The 20,314-nt window shown below is 57.0% G+C and overlaps 1 protein-coding gene across 1 annotated transcript in view; it reads right to left on the reverse strand.

Annotated features, from left to right (window-relative positions):
• Nucleotides 1–20,314, reverse strand: part of ATP6V1B1 (ATPase H+ transporting V1 subunit B1) — a 33,798-nt gene that overhangs the window by 11,892 nt on the left and 1,592 nt on the right. The window contains exons 2-4 of the mRNA XM_058837727.1: nt 7,967–8,022; nt 6,305–6,403; nt 3,478–3,571 (exon numbers count right to left, since the gene is read on the reverse strand). Of these exons, the coding sequence (XP_058693710.1) occupies nt 3,478–3,571; nt 6,305–6,403; nt 7,967–8,022 (249 nt within the window). The remainder of the gene's footprint in view (nt 1–3,477; nt 3,572–6,304; nt 6,404–7,966; nt 8,023–20,314) is intronic.

Raw genomic sequence — 20,314 nt, forward strand, 5'->3', positions numbered from 1 at the left:
CCCATGTCCTCATCTCCCTGTCCCCATGTCCCCATCTCCCTGTCCCCATGTCCCCATCACCCTGTCCCCATGTCCCCATCACTCTGCCCCTGTTTCCTCATGTCCCTGTGTCCCCATCACCCCCATCACCCTGTCCCTGTGTCCCCATGTTGCCATCACTGTGTCCCCGTGTCTCTGTGTCCTCACCACCTTGTCCCCGTGTCCCCATCACCCTGTCCCAGAGTCCCCATGTCCCTGTGTCCCCATCACCCCCATCACCCTGTCCCAGTGTCCCCATGTCCCCGCGTCCCCATGTCCCCATCACCCTGTCCCAGTGTCCCCATGTCCCCGTGTCCCCATCACCCTGTCCCAGTGTCCCCATGTCCCCGTGTCCCCATCACCCTGTCCCAGTGTCCCCATGTCCCCGTGTCCCCATCACCCTGTCCCAGAGTCCCCATGTCCCTGTGTCCCCATCACCCCCATCACCCTGTCCCCGTGTCCTCATCACCCCCTCCTTGTGTCCCCACATCACCATCACCCTGTCCCCATGTCCCAACCACCCCCATCACCCTGTCCCCGTGTCCCCATGTCCCCATCACCCTGTCCCCGTGTCCCCATGTCCCCGTGTCCCCATCACCTCTATCCCCTCAGGTTCCTCTCCTCCTGGGCCGGGGTGGCCCTGACACCTCTCTCAGCGCAGGGGACAGCACCTTGTCCCCATCACCCTCTTCCTGTGTCCCCATGTCCCCATCACCCCTTGCCAGTGTTCCTCTGTCCCCATCACCCCTTCCCCGTGTCCCCATCACCCCCTCCCCGTGTTCCTCTGTCCCCATCACCCCTTCCCCGTGTCCCCATCACCCCTTCCCTATGTCCCCATGTCCCTGTGTCCCCACCACCCTGTCCTGGTGTCCCCGTGCCCCCATCACCCCTTCCCTGTGTCCCTCTGTCCCCATCACCCTCTCCCCGTGTCCCCGTGTCCCCATTCCCTTCCCCCTTGCTGTCCCCAGCTCCTGGCTGACCGAGGTGACCCCAACCCCCCCCAAACTGTCCCCAGGGAGGGGACACGTCCTCCCCTCTCCCTCTCAGCCTCATCGAGCGCCTCGGAGCCGCGGTGCCATCGATCGCGACAAAGCCACGCTTCCCTGAGCGCGTCCCCTCCCCGCGTGTCCCCCCCCGGGAGGCGGTGGCGGTGCGGGGACAGCGGTGTCACAGCGCATCAGGGTGATGGCAGCGGGAAAGGTCAGCGGCCACCGCACCGGCCACTCCCGGGGGACACCGGCAGAGCCACGGGGGTGACACCGGGGGGTGACACCTGCCCTTTGCGGGGCCGGGATGGGATGGCGGGGCCGAGGGGAGGGGGATGGGGACAGCGACAGGGACAGCGACAGGGACAGGGACATGGCCACCCCCCGGTGTGACCCCGAGTGGGGTTTGGGGGGCTCGGGGCGGGGGTCACAACCGGATCCCAGAGTGGTTTGGGTGGGAAGGGACGTTCAGTGCCATCGGTGTCACCTCCCTGCCATGGGGACACTTGTCAGTGTCCCAGGTGGCTTCAAGCTCTGTGCAGCCTGGCCTGGGACACCGCCAGGGGTGAGTGACACTGCCAGGGGTGGGGTGACACTGCCAGGGGTGGGTGACACTGCCAGGGGTGGGGTGACACTGCCAGGGGTGGGTGACACTGCCAGGGGTGGGGTGACACCGCCAGGAGTGGGGTGACACTGCCAGGGGTGGGGTGACACTGCCAGGGGTGGGTGACACTGCCAGGGACGGGGTGACACTGCCTGGGGCGGGGTGACACCTCCAAGCATGAGGTGACACCTGCAGGAAAGCGGTGACACCCTGAAGGATGAGGTGACACCTCCAGGAAAGGGGTGACACCTCCAGGGATGGGGTGACACCTCCAAGGACACAGTGCCACCCCCAAGGACATGGTGACACCTCCAGGAATGGGGTGACACCCCCAAGGATGCGGTGACAACCCCAAGAATGAGGTGACACCTCCAAGGACGCAGTGCCACCCCCAAGGATGCAGTGACACCTCCAAGGATGAAGTGACAGCTCCAAGGATGAGGTGCCACCCCCAAGGAAGCGGTGCCACCTCCAGGAACGTGGTGACACCTCCAGGAACACAGTGCCACCCCCAAGGATGCAATGCCACCCCCAAGGACGCGGTGCCACCCCCAAGGACGAGGTGACAGCTCCAAGGATGAGGTGACAGCTCCAAGGATGCAGTGCCACCCCCAAGGACGCGGTGCCACCCCCAAGGACGAGGTGACAGCTCCAAGGATGAGGTGACAGCTCCAAGGATGCAGCAACACCCCCAAGGACGCGGTGACACCTCCAGGAATGGGGTGACACCTCCAGGAACACAGTGCCACCCCCAAGGATGCAGTGACAACCCTCAAGGATGCGGTGACACCTCCAGGGATGAGGTGACACCCCCAAGGATGAGGTGACAGCTCCAGGAGCACAGTGCCACCCCCAAGGATGAGGTGACACCTCCAGGAAAGGGGTGACACCTCCAGGGATGAGGTGCCACCCCCAAGGATGCAATGCCACCCCCAAGGACGTGGTGCCACCCCCAAGGACGAGGTGACAGCTCCAAGGATGAGGTGACAGCTCCAAGGATGCAGCAACACCCCCAAGGATGCGGTGACACCTCCAGGAAAGGGGTGACACCTCCAGGGATGAGGTGCCACCCCCAAGGATGAGATGACAGCTCCAAGGATACGGTGACACCTCCAGGAACGCGGTGACACCCCCAAGGAGGCAGTGACACCCCCAAGGATGCAGTGACACCTCCAAGGATGAAGTGACAGCTCCAAGGATGAGGTGCCACCCCCAAGGAAGCGGTGCCACCTCCAGGAACGTGGTGACACCTCCAGGAACACAGTGCCACCCCCAAGGATGCAATGCCACCCCCAAGGACGTGGTGCCACCCCCAAGGACGAGGTGACAGCTCCAAGGATGCGGTGACACCTCCAGGGATGAGGTGACACCCCCAAGGATGAGGTGACAGCTCCAGGAACACAGTGCCACCCCCAAGGATGAGATGCCACCCCCAAGGATGTGGTGACACCTCCAGGAAAGGGGTGACACTTCCAGGGATGAGGTGCCACCCCCAAGGATGAGATGACAGCTCCAAGGACGCGGTGCCACCTCCAGGAACGCGGTGACACCCCCAAGGAGGCAGTGACACCCCCAAGGATACGGTGACACCTCCAGGAATGGGGTGACACCCCCAAGGACGAGGTGACAGCTCCAAGGACGCGGTGCCACCCCCAAGGACGCGGTGCCACCTCACCTGGAATCCTTTCCCAGCCCACCCCAAGCGTTTTTCCCGGGATAACCGCGCAGGGAGGGCTGGAGGAACCCTGCTCACCCGGGCTCAGGTGACTGTCACAGCTCCCAGGTGACCCAGGGACACTCTCAACCCCAGAACCGAACCCCAAAAACCCCAAAACCCCCCCAAAAAACCCCAAAACTCCGGTGCCTCACCCAGCATGTCCTCGGACACCGGCGTGCGCAGGATGTCCCCCGTGAACTCGCACGTTGTGGCCTTGGCATCGATGCCAGATGTGCCCTCAAACACCTGCAATTAACAGGGGTTAATTAACAGGGGGGCAATTAACAGGGATTAATTAGTGCCTTCCAGGGGGGTGAGGTGACCCTCGCTCACCCCAAACCCCCCGGGAGGGGACATAAAAGAGGGGACGGGGGATTTGGGTTACAAAAACCTTTCCTGAGGGGTTTTGGGGTGGGGGGGGGGAGAGGGATTTTCTTTTCTTCTTTTTTTTTTTTTTTTTCGCCTTTTGATCAGGTTAATATTTGACATCATCCGTGTTAATTAACCCCCGGCTCGCCGCTTTAATTAGAACCGCGAGAAGGGGGACGGTGACAGGTGACACTCGGAGCCCCCCCAGGTGGCTGCGGGTCACCCCCAACCACGCTGAGGCTGCAAAAATCTCCTTTTTCTCCCCTTTTATCCAATTTTTTCCCTTCCTTTTATCCCTCCCCCCCCTTTTTTCCCACTTTTCGCCTCTCCCTGACTCCCTAAGAGGATTAAAAGGGCATTCCCGAGGTGCAGGTGGCGCTGGAGGGGCGGGACCCCCACCCCGAGCCCCGATTTGGGGGGGATCCCGGCTAATTAGGCGGGATTTGACCCCAAAGTGCCCCTGGTTTTGGGGTTTGGGGGTTTGGGGACACCCGCTGATGTCCCAGGGTTGGTGGCTTTAGGGGGTGGTGGCAGCGGGGTCCTGAGATGGAGGAGGGGGGGTCAGTGGGGGGTTGTGGGGTGAGGGGTGGGGACACGGCGTGTTCCAGGACATTGGTTATCCCGGGATAGTCCTGATTGTCCTGGGACATCCCTGAGCAGTCCTGGACATCACTGACCAGCCCTGGACACCCCCTGGACATCACTGACCATCCCCAGGACATCACTGACCAGCCCTGACCATCCCCAGGACATCACTGACCAGCCCTGGACATCCCTGGACATCACTGACCAGCCCTGGACATCACTGACCATCCCTGACCATCCCCTGGACATCACTGACCAGCCCTGGACACCCCCTGGACATCACTGACCATCCCCAGGACATCCCTGACCAGCCCTGGACACCCCCTGGACATCCCTGACCAGCCCTGGACGTAACTGACCACCTCTGGACATCCCTGGACATCACTGACCATCCCCAGGACGTCCCCGGACATCCCCAGGACATCCCTGGACATTCCCAGGACATCACTGACCAGCCCTGGACATCACTGGACATCCCTGACCATCCCCAGGACATCATTGACCACCCCAGGACATCACTGACCATCCCCAGGACATCATTGACCACCCCTGGACATCACTGACCATCCCCAGGACATCCCTGACAGCCCCAGGACAGTGTCACCTGTCCCGGGACACTGCTGGCCATCCCCAGGACAGCAGTCCCGCCTCTTCAGAGCTCTGGGACACGAACCCGACAGCCACCACTGGAGGGGGACAGAGCCCGGGGACAGAAACCCGGGACAGGAACCCGGGATAGAAACCCGGGACAGGAACCCGGGACAGGAACCCGGGATAGAAACCCGGGACAGGAACCCGGGATAGAAACCCGGGACAGGAACCCGGGACAGGAACCCGGGACAGGAACCCGGGACAGGAACCCGGGACAGGAACCCGGGATAGAAACCCGGGACAGGAACCCGGGATAGAAACCCGGGACAGGAACCCGGGACAGGAACCCGGGACAGGAACCCGGGACAGGAACCCGGGATAGAAACCCGGGACAGGAACCCGGGACAGGAACCCGGGACAGGAACCCGGGACAGGAACCCGGGACAGGAACCCGGGATAGAAACCCGGGACAGGAACCCGGGATAGAAACCCGGGACAGGAACCCGGGACAGAAACCCGGGACAGGAACCCGGGACAAACCCGGGACAGGAACCCGGGACAGAAACCCGGGACAGGAACCCGGGATAGAAACCCGGGACAGGAACCCGGGACAGGAACCCGGGATAGAAACCCGGGACAAACCCGGGACAGGAACCCGGGACAGGAACCCGGGACAGGACACTGGGCCGTGCAGCCCCCCCTATGTGGCTGTGTCCCCTGTCCCCATGTCACCTGTCCCCGTGTCCCGTGTCCCCATATCCCATGTCCCATATCCCGTGTCCCCTGTCCCCCTGTCCCGTGTCTCCATGTCCAATATCCCCAGGTCCCCTGTCGCCATGTCCCCATGTCCCCGTGCCCCATATCCCATGTCCCCGTGTCCCCTGTCCGCATGTTCCCATGTCCCATATCCCGTGTCCTCTGTCCCATGTCCCCTGTCCCCATGTCCCATATTCCCGTGTCCCCTGTCCCTGTCCCCGTGTCCCTGTCCCCGTGTCCCCTGTCCCCGTGTCCCCCTGTCCCCCTGACCCCGTGTCCCCTGACCCCGTGTCCCTGTCCCCGTGACCCCTGTCCCCCTGTCCCTGTCCCCCTGTCCCCGTGTCCCCATGTCCCATATCCCGTGTCCCCGTGTGCCTTGTCCCCGTGTCCCTGTCCCCGTGTCCCTGTCCCGTGTCCCTGTCCCCGCTCTCACCTGTCCCCGTGTCCCTGTCCCCGTGTCCCCATGTCCCTGTCCCCCTGTCCCCGTGTCCCCGTGTCCCCTGTCCCCGTGTCCCTGTCCCCGCTCTCACCTGTCCCCATGTCCCTGTCCCCGTGTCCCCATGTCCCTGTCCCCTGTCCCCGTGTCCCCATGTCCCCTGTCCCCGTGTCCCTGTCCCCGTGTCCCCCATGTCCCTGTCCCCGTGTCCCCTGTCCCCGTGTCCCTGTCCCCTCTCTCACCTGTACGATGGCTTTGGTTCCCATCACCTCCAGGACCTGCCCGCTGCGCCTGCTGCCATTGGCCAGGGTGAAGTTGACGATCTCGGCGTACTGGGCAAACTGGGACAGCGACAAGCGGGGTGTCCCCTCTGTCCCCTCTGTCCCCTCTGTCCCCTGCCCCACACTCCCAGCCCCGCCTGCTCCGCTGGTGCTGCCTCAGTTTCCCCTCCTTTGCCCCTGAAGCCACCGGACAGCAAGGGGGTGGCGGGGAGGTGGCTCTGCCCTGTCCCTGTCGCTGTCCCATCCTGGAGCTGTCGCCGTGCCTCAGTTTCCCCGATGTCGAGGGGATTTCCCCCGCTCCTGGGGCCACTCCCGTGTAGGTGACAGCAGAGCCACCGAGCTGCCACCGCCTCCACGGCAGAGAGCACGAGTGGCACTCATGGGGACACCGAGGGGACACATCCCGCTCTGGGGACAGCTGGCCCAGTGTGGCTCCTGCCCGCCCAGGGCTCTCCTTCTCCTCCTCCTCATTCCCGTGAATTTTGGGCGTTAATTCCTCGGGAAAAACCTTTGGATCAAGGGCGGCAAAGGGCCGGCCCTTTGATTGAGCTGGGTAATTAATGAATTAATGAATTAATGAATTAATTAATTGATTAATTAATAAACGACAGGCGCCGGGGAAACGCGACAGCGGGTGACAAACCCCACCCCTCCCCCCCGGGGGTCACCCAGGTGGCCCGAGGTCACCCAGGGGAGCGGGGAGCAGGGACAGGGACACCAAGGGGACAGCGGGGTGTGGCCCTGCCCAGAGCAGGGTCCCTGGGGGAGCTGGGGAAGGGACAGGGGACAGGGGACAGAGATTGTGAAGGGGACAGCGGACAGGGGACAGGGGACAAGGGACAGAGCTTGGGAACGGACAGGGGACAGAGCTTGGGAAGGGGACGGGGAACAAGGGACAGGGGACAGGGAACAAGGGACAGGGGACAGAGCTTGGAAGGGGATAGGGGACAGGGGGCAGGGGACAAGAGACAGAGCTTGGGCAGGGGACAGGGGACAGGGGACAAGGGACAGAGCTTGGGCAGGGGACAGGGGACAAGGGACAGAGCTTGGGAAGGGACAGGGGACAGAGCTTGGAAAGGGGACAGGGGACAAGGGACAGGGGGCAGGGGACAGGGGACAAGGGGACAGAGATTGGGAAGGCGACAGGGGACAAGAGACAGGGGACAGAGCTTGGAAAGGGGACAGGGGACAAGGGACAGAGCTTAGGAAGGGGACCGGGGACAGGCGACAAGGGACAGAGCTTGGAAGGGACAGGGGACGGGGGATGGCGGACAGGGGGCAGGGGACAAGAGCCAGAGCTTGAGCAGGGGACAGGGCACAAGGACACAGGGGACAGGGGACACAGCGACACAGGGACATGGGGACACGGGACACGCCACCGGCGCGTGCTGCCGACCGCGTCCAGAGGAGGGAGCTCGGACCCTGGAGAGGAGGGGACAGCCCAGGGGACAGCCCAGGGGACAAGGGACAAGAGCTGGAGACCAAGGGACAGGGCACAGGAGGGAGGGGACAGGTGACATTGGGGTGGGGGACACACCCCCCCCCATTGCACCCTCAGCACTGGGGTCCCCACACAGCCCCAGGTGACAGCGCCGTGTCCCCAGTGTCACCCGCAGGTCGCACCTTGACGTTGTCCAGCACCACCAGTGGCCCGTTGACACCGCACACTGTCCTGTAGGCTGGACAAGGGGACACCGTCAGTCCCCAGAGCCACCCGGGACTGGCGCCACCCCCAGATCCTGTCCCCTCCCCTGTCCCGGTGACACCCCGAGTGACCCAAGTGGACACCCGGAGTCTCCGTCCTGCGGGAAATGTCACTCGGAGGTGGCTGCCACCTTTCTGGAGGTGTCCCCACGTGCCCGGCAGCGAGGTCACAGCTGGGAATGCCACCAGGGCCAGCAGGAAAGTGTCCCCGCGGTCACCCCTGTCCCGGTGGGATGTGGGGACACTTCCCGAAGGCCCCGCGGTGCCGGGGGGACCCTGGTGGCCCTGGGGACACGGCGGGGGTGGCATTGGGGTGGGGAAATGAGGGTGTGACCCCCAGGGACACCCCTGCGACAGGCGGTGACAGGGACGGGGGTGACAGGGGGTGACAGGGGGTGACAGGGGGTGACAGGGACAGGGGGGACAAACGGGGGTGAAGCCGGGGAGGAACGCGGGGAGAGGCGGCAGATCCCGGGAATGTCGGGGTTGGGATCAGATCCTGGGAATGTCAGGACTGGGATCAGATCCCGGGAATGCCGGGGTTGGAATCAGATCCCGGGAATGTCAGAATTGGGATAAAATCCCGGGAATGCCGGGGTTGGGATCAGATCCTGGGAATGTCAGGACTGGGATAAAATCCCGGGAATGCCGGGGTTGGGATCAGATCCTGGGAATGTCAGGACTGGGATAAAATCCCGGGAATGCCGGGGTTGGGATCAGATCCTTCCCGGGGTTGGGATCAGGTCCTGGGAATGTCAGGATTGGGATCAGATCCCCGGAATGATGTGGTTGGGATCGGCTCCCGGTAATGCCGGGGTTGGGATCGGCTCTCGGGAATGTCGGGATTGGGATCAGATCCTGGGAATGCCAGGGTTGGGATCAAATCCCGGGAATGCCGGGATTGGGATCAGATCTCGGGAATGTCGGGGTTGGGATAAAATCCTGGGAATGTCAGGATTGGGATCAGATCCCGGGAATGTCGGGATTGGGATCAGCTCCCGGTAACACCGGGATTGGGATCAGCTCCCGGTAACACCGGGATTGGGATCAGCTCCCGGCGGGTGCAGGTGTGCGGGAGCTGATCCGGCTCTGAGCCGTGCCTTGATCATCCCGGGACGTGTCAAACCCCGAGCGCTGCCCCAGCCCCGCTGACCCCGCCGGGCCCTTTCACCCTCTGCCATTCCCACCCCATCCCAACGGGATCCGAGGGGCCGGGCCCGCCCTGGATGTCCCCGCGGTGAGGGTGGCATTGTCCCCAACCTGGGACAGCCCCAGGGATGTCATTCCTCGGGATGGCTCCCGTTTCTCCCATCCCCGGACACCCCACGGAGCGCTGTGGGGTCACCCCCGTGACACCCTCGGTGTCCCCTCCCCTCAGCCAGGGCACGGCACGGGCGGTGCCAGAGATCCCGGACATTTCTGCACTGGGATCATGGAATTCCAGACTGGTTTGGGATGGGAAGGACTTTAAAGGTCATGAATTCCACCCACTGGCACCTCCCAGGTGGATCCAATCCCAAAGTCCAACCCGGCCGTGGGTGCTCCCAGGGATCAGCCACAGGAAATCTGGGAATTCCTTGCCAAGATCCCAGCCCAATCTCCCCTTTCCCACTGGAAGCCATTCCCTGGCTCCTGTCCCTGCAGCCCTTTCCCAAATTCCAGCTCTCCTGGAGCTCCTTTAGGGACTCAGGATTCCCTGGATTTCTCCCTTCTCCAGGGGAACATTCCCAGCTCTCCCAGAGCAGAGGGGCTCCCAAATCCCAGATTTTTTTGCTTTGGAAGGGACCTTAAATCCCATCCCAATTCCTACCCCATCCATGGGCAGGGACAGCTCCCACCATCCCAATGGATCCAAATCCATCCCAACCCGGCCTTGGGCATTCCCAGGGATCCAGGGATCAGCCCCAGCAAATCTGGGAATTGCAGAATCCCAGGCAGGAATTCCTTGCCAAGATCCCAGCCCAATCTCCCCTTTCCCTTGGGAAGCCATTCCCTGGCTCCTGTCCCTGCAGCCCTTGGCCCCAGTCCCTCTCCAGCTCTCCTGGAGCCCCTGCAGGGACTCTCAGCATTCCCTGGGTTTTGCCCTTCTCCAGGGGAACATTCCCAGCTCTCCCAGCCTGGCTCCAGAGCAGAGGGGCTCCAGCCCTGGAATCAGCTCTGGAATCTCCTCTGGATTTGCTCCAGCAGCTCCACGTCCTGCTGCTGTTGTCCCCAGGAGCTGGAGCAGCTCTGCAGGTGGGGCCTCACCTCAGGGACACACACAATTCCCACCTTTCCCACCACCTTCTCCCAAGGCCGCTCCAAATCCTTTCCCCTCCCGTCCCGGATTTGTGCCCCGTCCCGCCCTTGGCCTTGCTGAGCCCCACGAGGTTCACCCAGCCCCAGCCCAGAAGCTAATTAGCTAATTAGCCTTCTCTTCCCTTCCCCAATTAGGGCCGGTTCCCGCTGTTCACCCATTCAGCCTCCGGAGGGGCCGCCCCACCGGGAGCCCCCTCCCCTCCTTTTGTCCCCTTTATTCCCAAAGTGACCATCCGGCCTTTTATTCCCGTTTCCGCTCCTTCCCAAAACTCTCCCGCTTCCCTTCTCCCGGCGGGAGATTCTGGGAGCTTTTCCTCATGGCCACGTCCCCTCGGCAGCCCCGGAGCCACCCAGGAGGGACAGGGACAGTGGGAATGTCACTTCTGTCCGGCCCGGCCCCAGTGGGTGTCACCCCCTTGGGGACATTCCTGGATGTCCTCTGGGTCTCCTGGGATGGCTCCTCCCACTGGGAATGTGGGAGCCACGGGAAGCACCGGGGGCACCGGGGGTGATATCGGATCATTGGCTGAGATCTTGGGTGGTATGGAAATCTGCCCTTAATCCATCTGTCATCTGTCTGTCTGTCCATCATCCATCATCCATCCATCATCCATCCATCATCCATCATCCATCCATCCATCATCCATCCATCATCCATCATCCATCATCCATCCATCATCCATCATCCATCCATCCATCATCCATCCATCCATCATCCATCATCCATCCATCCATCATCCATCCATCATCCATCCATCATCCATCCATCCATCCATCATCCATCCATCATCCATCATCCATCCATCATCCATCATCCATCATCCATCCATCCATCCATCATCCATCATCCATCCATCCATCATCCATCCATCCATCATCCATCATCCATCCATCCATCATCCATCATCCATCATCCATCCATCCATCATCCATCATCCATCCATCCATCATCCATCCATCATCCATCCATCCATCATCCATCCATCCATCCATCATCCATCATCCATCCATCCATCATCCATCATCCATCATCCATCATCCATCATCCATCATCCATCATCCATCCATCCATCATCCATCCATCCATCCATCCATCATCCATCATCCATCCATCCATCATCCATCATCCATCCATCATCCATCCATCCTCCATCCATCCTCCATCATCCATCATCCAACCATCATCCATCATCCATCCATCATCCATCCATCCATCATCCATCCATCCATCATCCATCATCCATCCATCATCCATCCATCCATCCATCATCCATCCATCATCCATCCATCATCCATCCATCATCCATCCATCATCCATCCATCATCCATCCATCATCCATCATCCATCCATCATCCATCCGTCCATCATCCATCATCCATCATCCATCCATCATCCATCCATCATCCATCCATCATCCATCCATCATCCATCCATAGGCAGGGACCTCTGGAAATCACGGAATCCTGGAATTGTTTGGGTTTGGAGGTTCCGTAGATCCCATCTGGTTCCATCCAGGGATCCCAGCCCTGCCCAGCCTGGCCTCGGACACTTCCAGGGATCATTCCAGCCCTGATCTGTGCCTGGATCTGGAATGTTCTGTTGTGACAGAGCGGGGAGATCATGATGGCAATGCCAGGGGACAGCTCGGAAAGGGGTTGGGATGGGGAGTGGGGAGGGGGAGGAGAAAAAAGATGAAAAAGAGAAAAAGGAAAAGAGGAAAAGGAAAAGAGGAAAAGGAAAAGAGGAAAAGGAAAAGAGGAAAAGGAAAAGAGGAAAAGGAAAAGAGGAAAAGGAAAAGGAAAAGGAAAAGGAAAAGGAAAAGGAAAAGGAAAAGGAAAAGGAAAAAAAGAGAAAATAATAAGAATGAGGAGGAGGAGGTGGAAATGAAGGAGGAGAAGAATAAAAAGGACGATAAGGAGGAGGAGAAGAAGAGAAGAGGAGGAGAAGAGAAAGAAGGAGAAGGAGGAGATGAAAGAGGAGAAGAAGAAGATGAGGAGGAAGAGGTGGAAGAGGTGAAAAAGGACGAGAAAGGAAAAGAAGTGGAAGAAGAAGAAAGAGGAGGAGGAAGAGGATGAGGAAGAGGAGAAGGAGAAGAAGGAGGAGAAGGAGGAGAAGGGGGAGAAGGAGGAGAAGGAGGAGAAGGAGGAGAAGGAGGAGAAGGAGGAGAAGGAGGAGAAGGAGGAGAAGGAGGAGAAGGAGGAGAAGGAGGAGAAGGAGGAGAAGGAGGAGAAGGAGGAGAAGGAGGAGAAGGAGGAGAAGGAGGAGAAGAACAATAACAGGAGGAAGAGGAGGAGAAGAAGAAGGTGGAAGAGGTGAAAAAGGACAAGAAAGGAAAAGAAGTGGAAGAAGAAAGAGGAGGAGGAAGAGAAGGATGAGGAAGAGGAGAAGGAGGAGAAGAAGAAGGAGGAGGAGGAAGAGAAGAACAATAACAGAAGGAAGAGGAGGAGAACAAGAAGAGGAAGGAGGAGAAAGAAGAAGAGGAGAAGGAAGGGAAGAAGAAGGAGGAGGAGGAGGAAGAGGAGGACGAGAAGGAGGAGGGAGGGAAGAACAAGAAGAACAGGAGGAGGAGGAGAAGGAGAAGAAGAAGAGGAGAAGAGGTAGAGGAGAAGGATGAGAAGAACAAGGAGAGGAGAAGGAAGAGGAGGAGAAGAAGAATAAGAAGAAGAGGAGAAGGAAGAGAAGGAGGAGAAGGAGGAAAAGAAGAGGAGGTGGAGGAGGAGAAGAAGAAGGAGGAGGAGGAAGAGAAGAACAAGAACAGGAGGCAGAAGAGGCGAAGAGCAAGAGGAGGAGGAAAAGAAGGAGGAAGAGAAGAACAAGAGGAGAGGGAGGAGAAGAAGAAGAGAAGGAAGGGAAGAAGAACAAGGAGAGGAGGAGGAAAAGGAGGAGGAGAAAGAGAAAAAGAAGAGGAGGAGAAGGAGGAGGAAGGGAAGAAAAACAAGAACAGCAGGAAGAGGAGGAGAACAAGAAGAGGAGGAGGAGAAGGAGAAGAAGAGAAGGAAGAGAAGAAGAACAACAGAGGAGGAGGAGGAGAAGAAGAAAAAGAGGAGAAGGAAGAGAAGAACAAGGAGAGGAGGTGGAAGAGGAGGAGGAGAAAGAAAAAGAAGAGGAGAAGGAGGAGGAAGGGAAGAAAAACAAGAAGAACAGGAGGAAGAGGAGGAGAGGAACAAGAAGAGGAGGAGGAGATGAAGAGGAGAAGGAAGAGAAGAACAAGGAGAGGAGGAGGAAGAGGAGGAGGAGAAGGAGAAAAAGAAGAGAAGGAGGAAAAGAAGAGAAGGAAGAGAAGATGAACAATGAGAGGAAGAGGAGAAGGAAGGGAAGAAGAAGAATGAGAGGAGGAGGAGGAGGAGAAGGAGAAAAAGAAGAGGAGGAGAAGAAGGAGGAGAAGAAGAGAAGGACGAGAAGAAGAACAAGGTGAGGAAGAGGAGGAGGAGAAAGAGAAAAAGAAGAGGAGGAGAAGAAGGAGAAGAAGTCAAGGAAGAGAAGATGAACACGGAGAGGAGGAGGAAGAGGAGAAGGAAGGGAAAAAGAACAAGGAGAGGAGGAGGAGAAGGAGAAAAAGAAGAGGAGGAGAAGAAAGAGAAGAAGAGAAGGAAGAGAAGATGAACACGGAGAGGAGGAGGAAGAGGAGGAGGAGCGCAGAGGGGGCAGCGCAAAGCCGCAGCCGCGCTAATGAAGCGGCCGAGCCGGGCCGCAGCAGCCGCGGGCTGGGTGGGCTGCGGCGGCCGGCCGGGAAGGGGGCAGGGGGCGGGGGGGGAGAGGGGCCGGGGGAGAAGAAAAAGTCCTTTCAGCGTGGCCTTTCCACACCCCCCAGCCCCAAATTCACAGCTGCTGTCAGATGCCATCTCCGTCAGCTCTGCTGACCCCGCCGCGCGGGGGTGACCGCGGCCCCCGGTGACAAAAGGGGACCCGAGGCGGCTCCACCCGCCGCTAATTGCTCCCGCTCGCCCGCCCTGCCCTCCGCAGCCCCCGCCGCCCCTCCCAGCCCCCCGGGCCGCAGGGCTCGGCTCCAAAGTGCGCCCGGAGCTCGCTGCCACCTCCCAGGGGGGTTTTGGGCTTGCGGGATGGCTGGGAAGGGAATTTAAGGAGAGTCGCGTTCCACCAGCTCGGTTGGATCCGGATCCATCCGACCCGGCCTTGGGCGCTCCCAGGGATCCAGCGGCAGCCGCGGCAAATCTGGGAATTCCAGCCCAGCCAGGAATTCCTTCCCAAAATCCCTGCCCAGTCTCCCCTTTCCCAGTGGGGAAATTTCCCATTCCTGTTTTTTGCCACCCTCTGGGCCGGGTGTGCAGCGAGCGATGCTCAACCCCCGCCCCAAATTCCCGAGCTGGGGAGCGGGTGGGGACACAGCCGGAGCAGAGGCGGGAAGCAGGAGGGATAAACAGCCCCCAAACGCCCCAAATCCCCTGTCCCGGAGCAAAGCCGTGGGTGCAGGGCTGTGCCAGCAGCTCCAGAGCCCATCCCGAGCCCCCCGGGGGCACTGGGAGGGTCCCCGGTGTCCCCCAGGGCACAGAGGGGGGACCCCAGCCCTGGCAGGGAGGGGCAGAGGGTGCCGGGCACGAGGCTCTGGATGGGGCTGGATCCATCCCTGGAATCCCCCATCCCTGGAAATGTCCTGGCTTAGCTGGGACAGGACTTGGAGCAGCCTGGGACAGCGGGAGGTGTCCCTGGCTGGGCTTTAACTTCCCTCCCATCCCAAACCAGCCCGGGATTTCAGGATCCCAAGGAATTCCAGTTGAATTCCAACCCCAAAGCTGCCACATCCCCCAATCTCCAAAATCCACCAACCCCTCCTCCTCCTCCTCCAAACCCCTCCAGCCCCACCCTGAGACTTTTCCGACAATCCCTAAGTGAGCGCTTCCCCCCCTCCTCCTCCTCCTCCTCCTCCCGCGCCGAAGCCTTCCTCAAACCTGCCCATTGTGCCGTGTGTCACTTTGTGTCACTTTGTGTCACTTTGTGTCACTTTGTGCCGCGCTGTCAAGCCGGCGGGGCTGGCCCGGGGCTGGCAGGGGCTGTGAAAAGCCCGGTGGGGGGTTCACACTCAATGCCACTAATTAGGGCCCGGCGGCCGCGGGTTCCCAGACACACCTGCACGGGCACGGGGAGGGGGGGAGGCCGGGGAAAGGCGGCCCCAGCCGAGCGTGAAGGCAGGAGGAAAGAGTAAAATTAGGGGGAAATAACAACAAAAAAATTCTCCTCCAAAAAACCAAAAAAACCCCCAAAAACCTCAAAAAAACCTCAACCCCCAACAAAATCCCCCATGAAAATCCCCCAAAAATTCCCCCCAAAAAAATTCCCTCCCCAAAAAACTCCAAAAAACCTCAAAAAAACCCCAACCCCCCCCAAAATCCCCCATGAAAATCCCCCAAAACCCCCCAAAATTTCCCCCCAAAAAAACCCTGAAAAATCTCAACCCCCCCCAAAATCCCCGCAAAAAACCCCAAAAAATCCGCCCCCCAAAAAAACCAAAAATCCCAAAACTCCAAAGAAACTCCAAAAGTCACCCCAAAACCCCAAAAAAACCTCAAAAAACAAAACAAAAAAATTCCCCCCCAAAAAACCCCAACCCCTCCCAAAAAAGCTCCAAAAAATGCCAAAAAATCCCCCCAAAAATCCCTCAATAAACCCCAAAAAATCCCCAAAAAATATCCCTCAATAAACCCCAAAACCCTCCAAAAAACCCCCAAAGCCCTCTCAGGTTCCCAGACACACCTGCACGGGCACGGGGAGGGGGGAGGCCGGGGAAAAGCGGCCCCAGCCGAGCGTGAAGGCAGGAGGAAAGAGTAAAATTAGGGGGAAATAACAACAAAAAAATCCCTCCCAAAAAAACCCCAAGAAACGCCACAAAAAACCCCAAAAAACCTCAAAAAAACCTCAACCCCCCCCCAAAATCCCCCATAAAAATCCCCCAAAACCCCCCAAAAATTCCCCCCAAAACCCCCCCAAAAACCCCCAACCCCCCCAAAAAACCTCAAAACCCCCCAAAAACCCTCGCAAAAAAACCCCAAAAATCCCCCCAAAAATCCCCCCCCAAAAAAACCAAAAATCACAAAACCGCAAAGAAACTCCAAAAGTCCCCCCAAACCCCAAAAACCCCTCAAAAAACCCCAAAAAATTCCCCCCCAAAAACCCAAAAAAATCCCAAAGAAGCTACAACCCCCCCAAAAAAACCCCAAAAAACCTTCAAAAAACCCAAAAAATCCTCCCAAACCACCCCAAAAGCCAAAAAAACCCTCCCAAAAACCCAAATAATCCCCAAAACCCTCACAACCTTCCCCCCAAAAAACCTCAAAGCCTCAAAAAACCCCTCAAAACCCCTCTCAAAAAAGCCCGCCCTAAACCCCCAAAAATCCCCCCCCAAAAAAACCCCAAAATTCCCCCAAAACCCTCCAAGAAACCCTCAAAAAAACCAAAAAATTCCCCCAAAAAACCAACCAAACAAAAAAACCCCAAAAGACTCCCCCAACCCCCCCAAAAAAACTCCAAAAACCCAAAAACCCTCAAAAGAACCCCAACCTCCCCCAAAACCCCACCCCCCCCAAAAAAACCCTCCAAAACCCCCCAAAATCCCCCAAAACCCCTCCTTAAAAAACCCAAAAAACCCAAAACCCCCCCTCAAATAAAGAAAAAAAAATAAAAAAGGGGGAAAAAGCCCCCAAACCCCAAAATAAAAAAAAAACAAACCCCAAAACCCAAAAATCCCAAAATAAACCCAAAATCCCCAAAAATAAAGAACAAAGAAAAAAAAACCCAAAATCGCCCCCCCAAAAAAACCCAAAAAAAACCCCCCCCCAAAAAAAAAATCCCTTCCAAAAAACCCAAAATCCAAAAAAAATCCCAAAAAATCCCAAAAATAAAAAAAAATCCAACCAAAAATCCCCAAAACCCCCAAAAAACCCCAAAAAACCCCAAAATACCCCAAAAAACCCCTCAAAAAATCCTAAAAAAAAACCCTCAAAAGGAACCTGAAAGAAAAGGAAAGGATAAAAAAGAAATGGAAAAAAAAGGGAATTTCAGTCTCCGGGCTCTCCTCGTCGCGGATTTTGGTGACGGAAAAATTGGGATGGGAAGGAAAAGGGAAGAGGGAATTTGGGGATGGATCCTAAAGGATTTGGGGATGAGGGGAAGGGTGGGGGAGCTGGTGGGGCATTGGGATGTGGGGCAGGGTGGTCCTGGGTTGTCCTCTGCTGATTCCCGTGATCCCAACCCCACCGGGAATCGCTTCCGGAGGCGCCGATGTGGAGCAGGAGAGGGGTGGGAAAAGGGGGACAGGTGGGAGGTGGCAGTGTCACAGCAGAGGTGCTGTCATCCATCCATCATCCATCATCCATCATCCATCATCCATCATCCATCATCCATCATCCATCCATCCATCCATCCATCCATCCATCCATCCATCCATCCATCCATCCATCCATCATCCATCATCCATCCATCATCCATCATCCATCATCCATCATCCATCATCCATCATCCATCCATCCATCATCCATCCATCCATCATCCATCCATCCATCATCCATCCATCCATCATCCATCATCTATCCATCATCCATCATCCATCATCCATCCATCATCCATCATCCATCATCCATCCATCATCCATCCATCCATCATCCATCCATCATCCATCATCCATCATCCATCCATCATCCATCCATCATCCATCATCCATCATCCATCATCCATCATCCATCCATCCATCATCCATCATCCATCATCCATCCATCATCCATCATCCATCCATCCATCCATCCACCATCCATCATCCATCCATCATCCATCATCCATCCATCCATCATCCATCCATCCATCCATCCATCCATCCATCATCCATCCATCATCCATCATCCATCATCCATCCATCATCCATCATCCATCATCCATCATCCATCCATCATCCATCCATCATCCATCCATCATCCATCCATCCATCCATCATCCATCATCCATCATCCATCATCCATCCATCCATCCATCATCCATCATCCATCATCCATCCATCCATCATCCATCATCCATCCATCATCCATCCATCCATCATCCATCATCCATCCATCCATCATCCATCCATCATCCATCCATCATCCATCATCCATCATCCATCATCCATCATCCATCATCCATCCATCCATCATCCATCCATCCATCATCCATCCATCCATCATCCATCCATCATCCATCATCTATCCATCATCCATCATCCATCATCCATCCATCATCCATCATCCATCATCCATCCATCATCCATCCATCCATCATCCATCCATCATCCATCATCCATCATCCATCCATCATCCATCCATCATCCATCATCCATCCATCCATCATCCATCCATCCATCCATCCATCCATCATCCATCCATCATCCATCATCCATCATCCATCCATCATCCATCATCCATCATCCATCATCCATCATCCATCCATCCATCCATCATCCATCATCCATCATCCATCATCCATCCATCATCCATCCATCATCCATCCATCCATCCATCATCCATCATCCATCATCCATCATCCATCCATCCATCCATCATCCATCATCCATCATCCATCCATCCATCATCCATCATCCATCCATCATCCATCCATCCATCATCCATCATCCATCCATCCATCATCCATCCATCATCCATCCATCATCCATCATCCATCATCCATCATCCATCATCCATCCATCCATCATCCATCCATCCATCATCCATCATCCATCCATCATCCATCATCCATCATCCATCATCCATCATCCATCCATCCATCATCCATCATCCATCATCCATCCATCATCCATCCATCATCCATCATCCATCATCCATCATCCATCATCCATCATCCATCATCCATCATCCATCCATCATCCATCCATCATCCATCCATCCATCCATCATCCATCATCCATCCATCATCCATCATCCATCATCCATCATCCATCATCCATCATCCATCATCCATCCATCCATCATCCATCATCCATCATCCATCATCCATCATCCATCATCCATCCATCCATCATCCATCCATCATCCATCCATCATCCATCCATCATCCATCCATCCATCCATCCATCATCCATCCATCCATCCATCCATCATCCATCATCCATCATCCATCCATCCATCCATCCATCCATCCATCATCCATCATCCATCCATCATCCATCCATCATCCATCCATCCATCATCCATCATCCATCATCCATCATCCATCATCCATCATCCATCCATCCATCATCCATCCATCATCCATCCATCATCCATCCATCATCCATCCATCCATCCATCCATCATCCATCCATCCATCCATCCATCCATCATCCATCATCCATCATCCATCATCCATCCATCATCCATCATCCATCATCCATCCATCATCCATCCATCATCCATCCATCATCCATCATCCATCATCCACCATCCATCGTCCATCCATCCATCATCCATCATCCATCATCCATCCATCATCCATCCATCATCCATCCATCATCCATCATCCGTCCCATCCCACAGCCCTGCTTGACCTTCCCAGTTCTCCCAGCTCTGGGCACTGGTTTGTACTGGGGACAATGACACTGCTGTGCCCCAAACTTGGACCCCAAACTCAGACCTTAAATTGAGACCCCAAACTGGGACCCCAAACTGGGACCCCAAACTGGTTACCAAAACTGGGAACTCAAACTGGGACCCCAAACTGGGAACTCAAACTGGGAACTCAAACTGGAACCCCAAACTGGGATCCAAACTGGTACCCAAACTGGGGCCCAAACTGGGACCCAAACTGGGAACTCAAACTGGGACCCCAAACTGGGAACCAAAACTGGGAACCAAAACTCGGATCCCAAACTGGGACCCAAACTGGGAACTCAAACTGGGACCCCAAACTGGGAAGGCAAACTGTGACCCCAAACTGGGATCCTGGACTGGGAGCTGAAACTGAGACCTCAAACTAGGAACTGAAACTTTGACTCA

This window comes from Poecile atricapillus, chromosome 4 (assembly GCF_030490865.1).
Source record: "Poecile atricapillus isolate bPoeAtr1 chromosome 4, bPoeAtr1.hap1, whole genome shotgun sequence".
NCBI classification, from domain to species: domain Eukaryota; kingdom Metazoa; phylum Chordata; class Aves; order Passeriformes; family Paridae; genus Poecile; species Poecile atricapillus.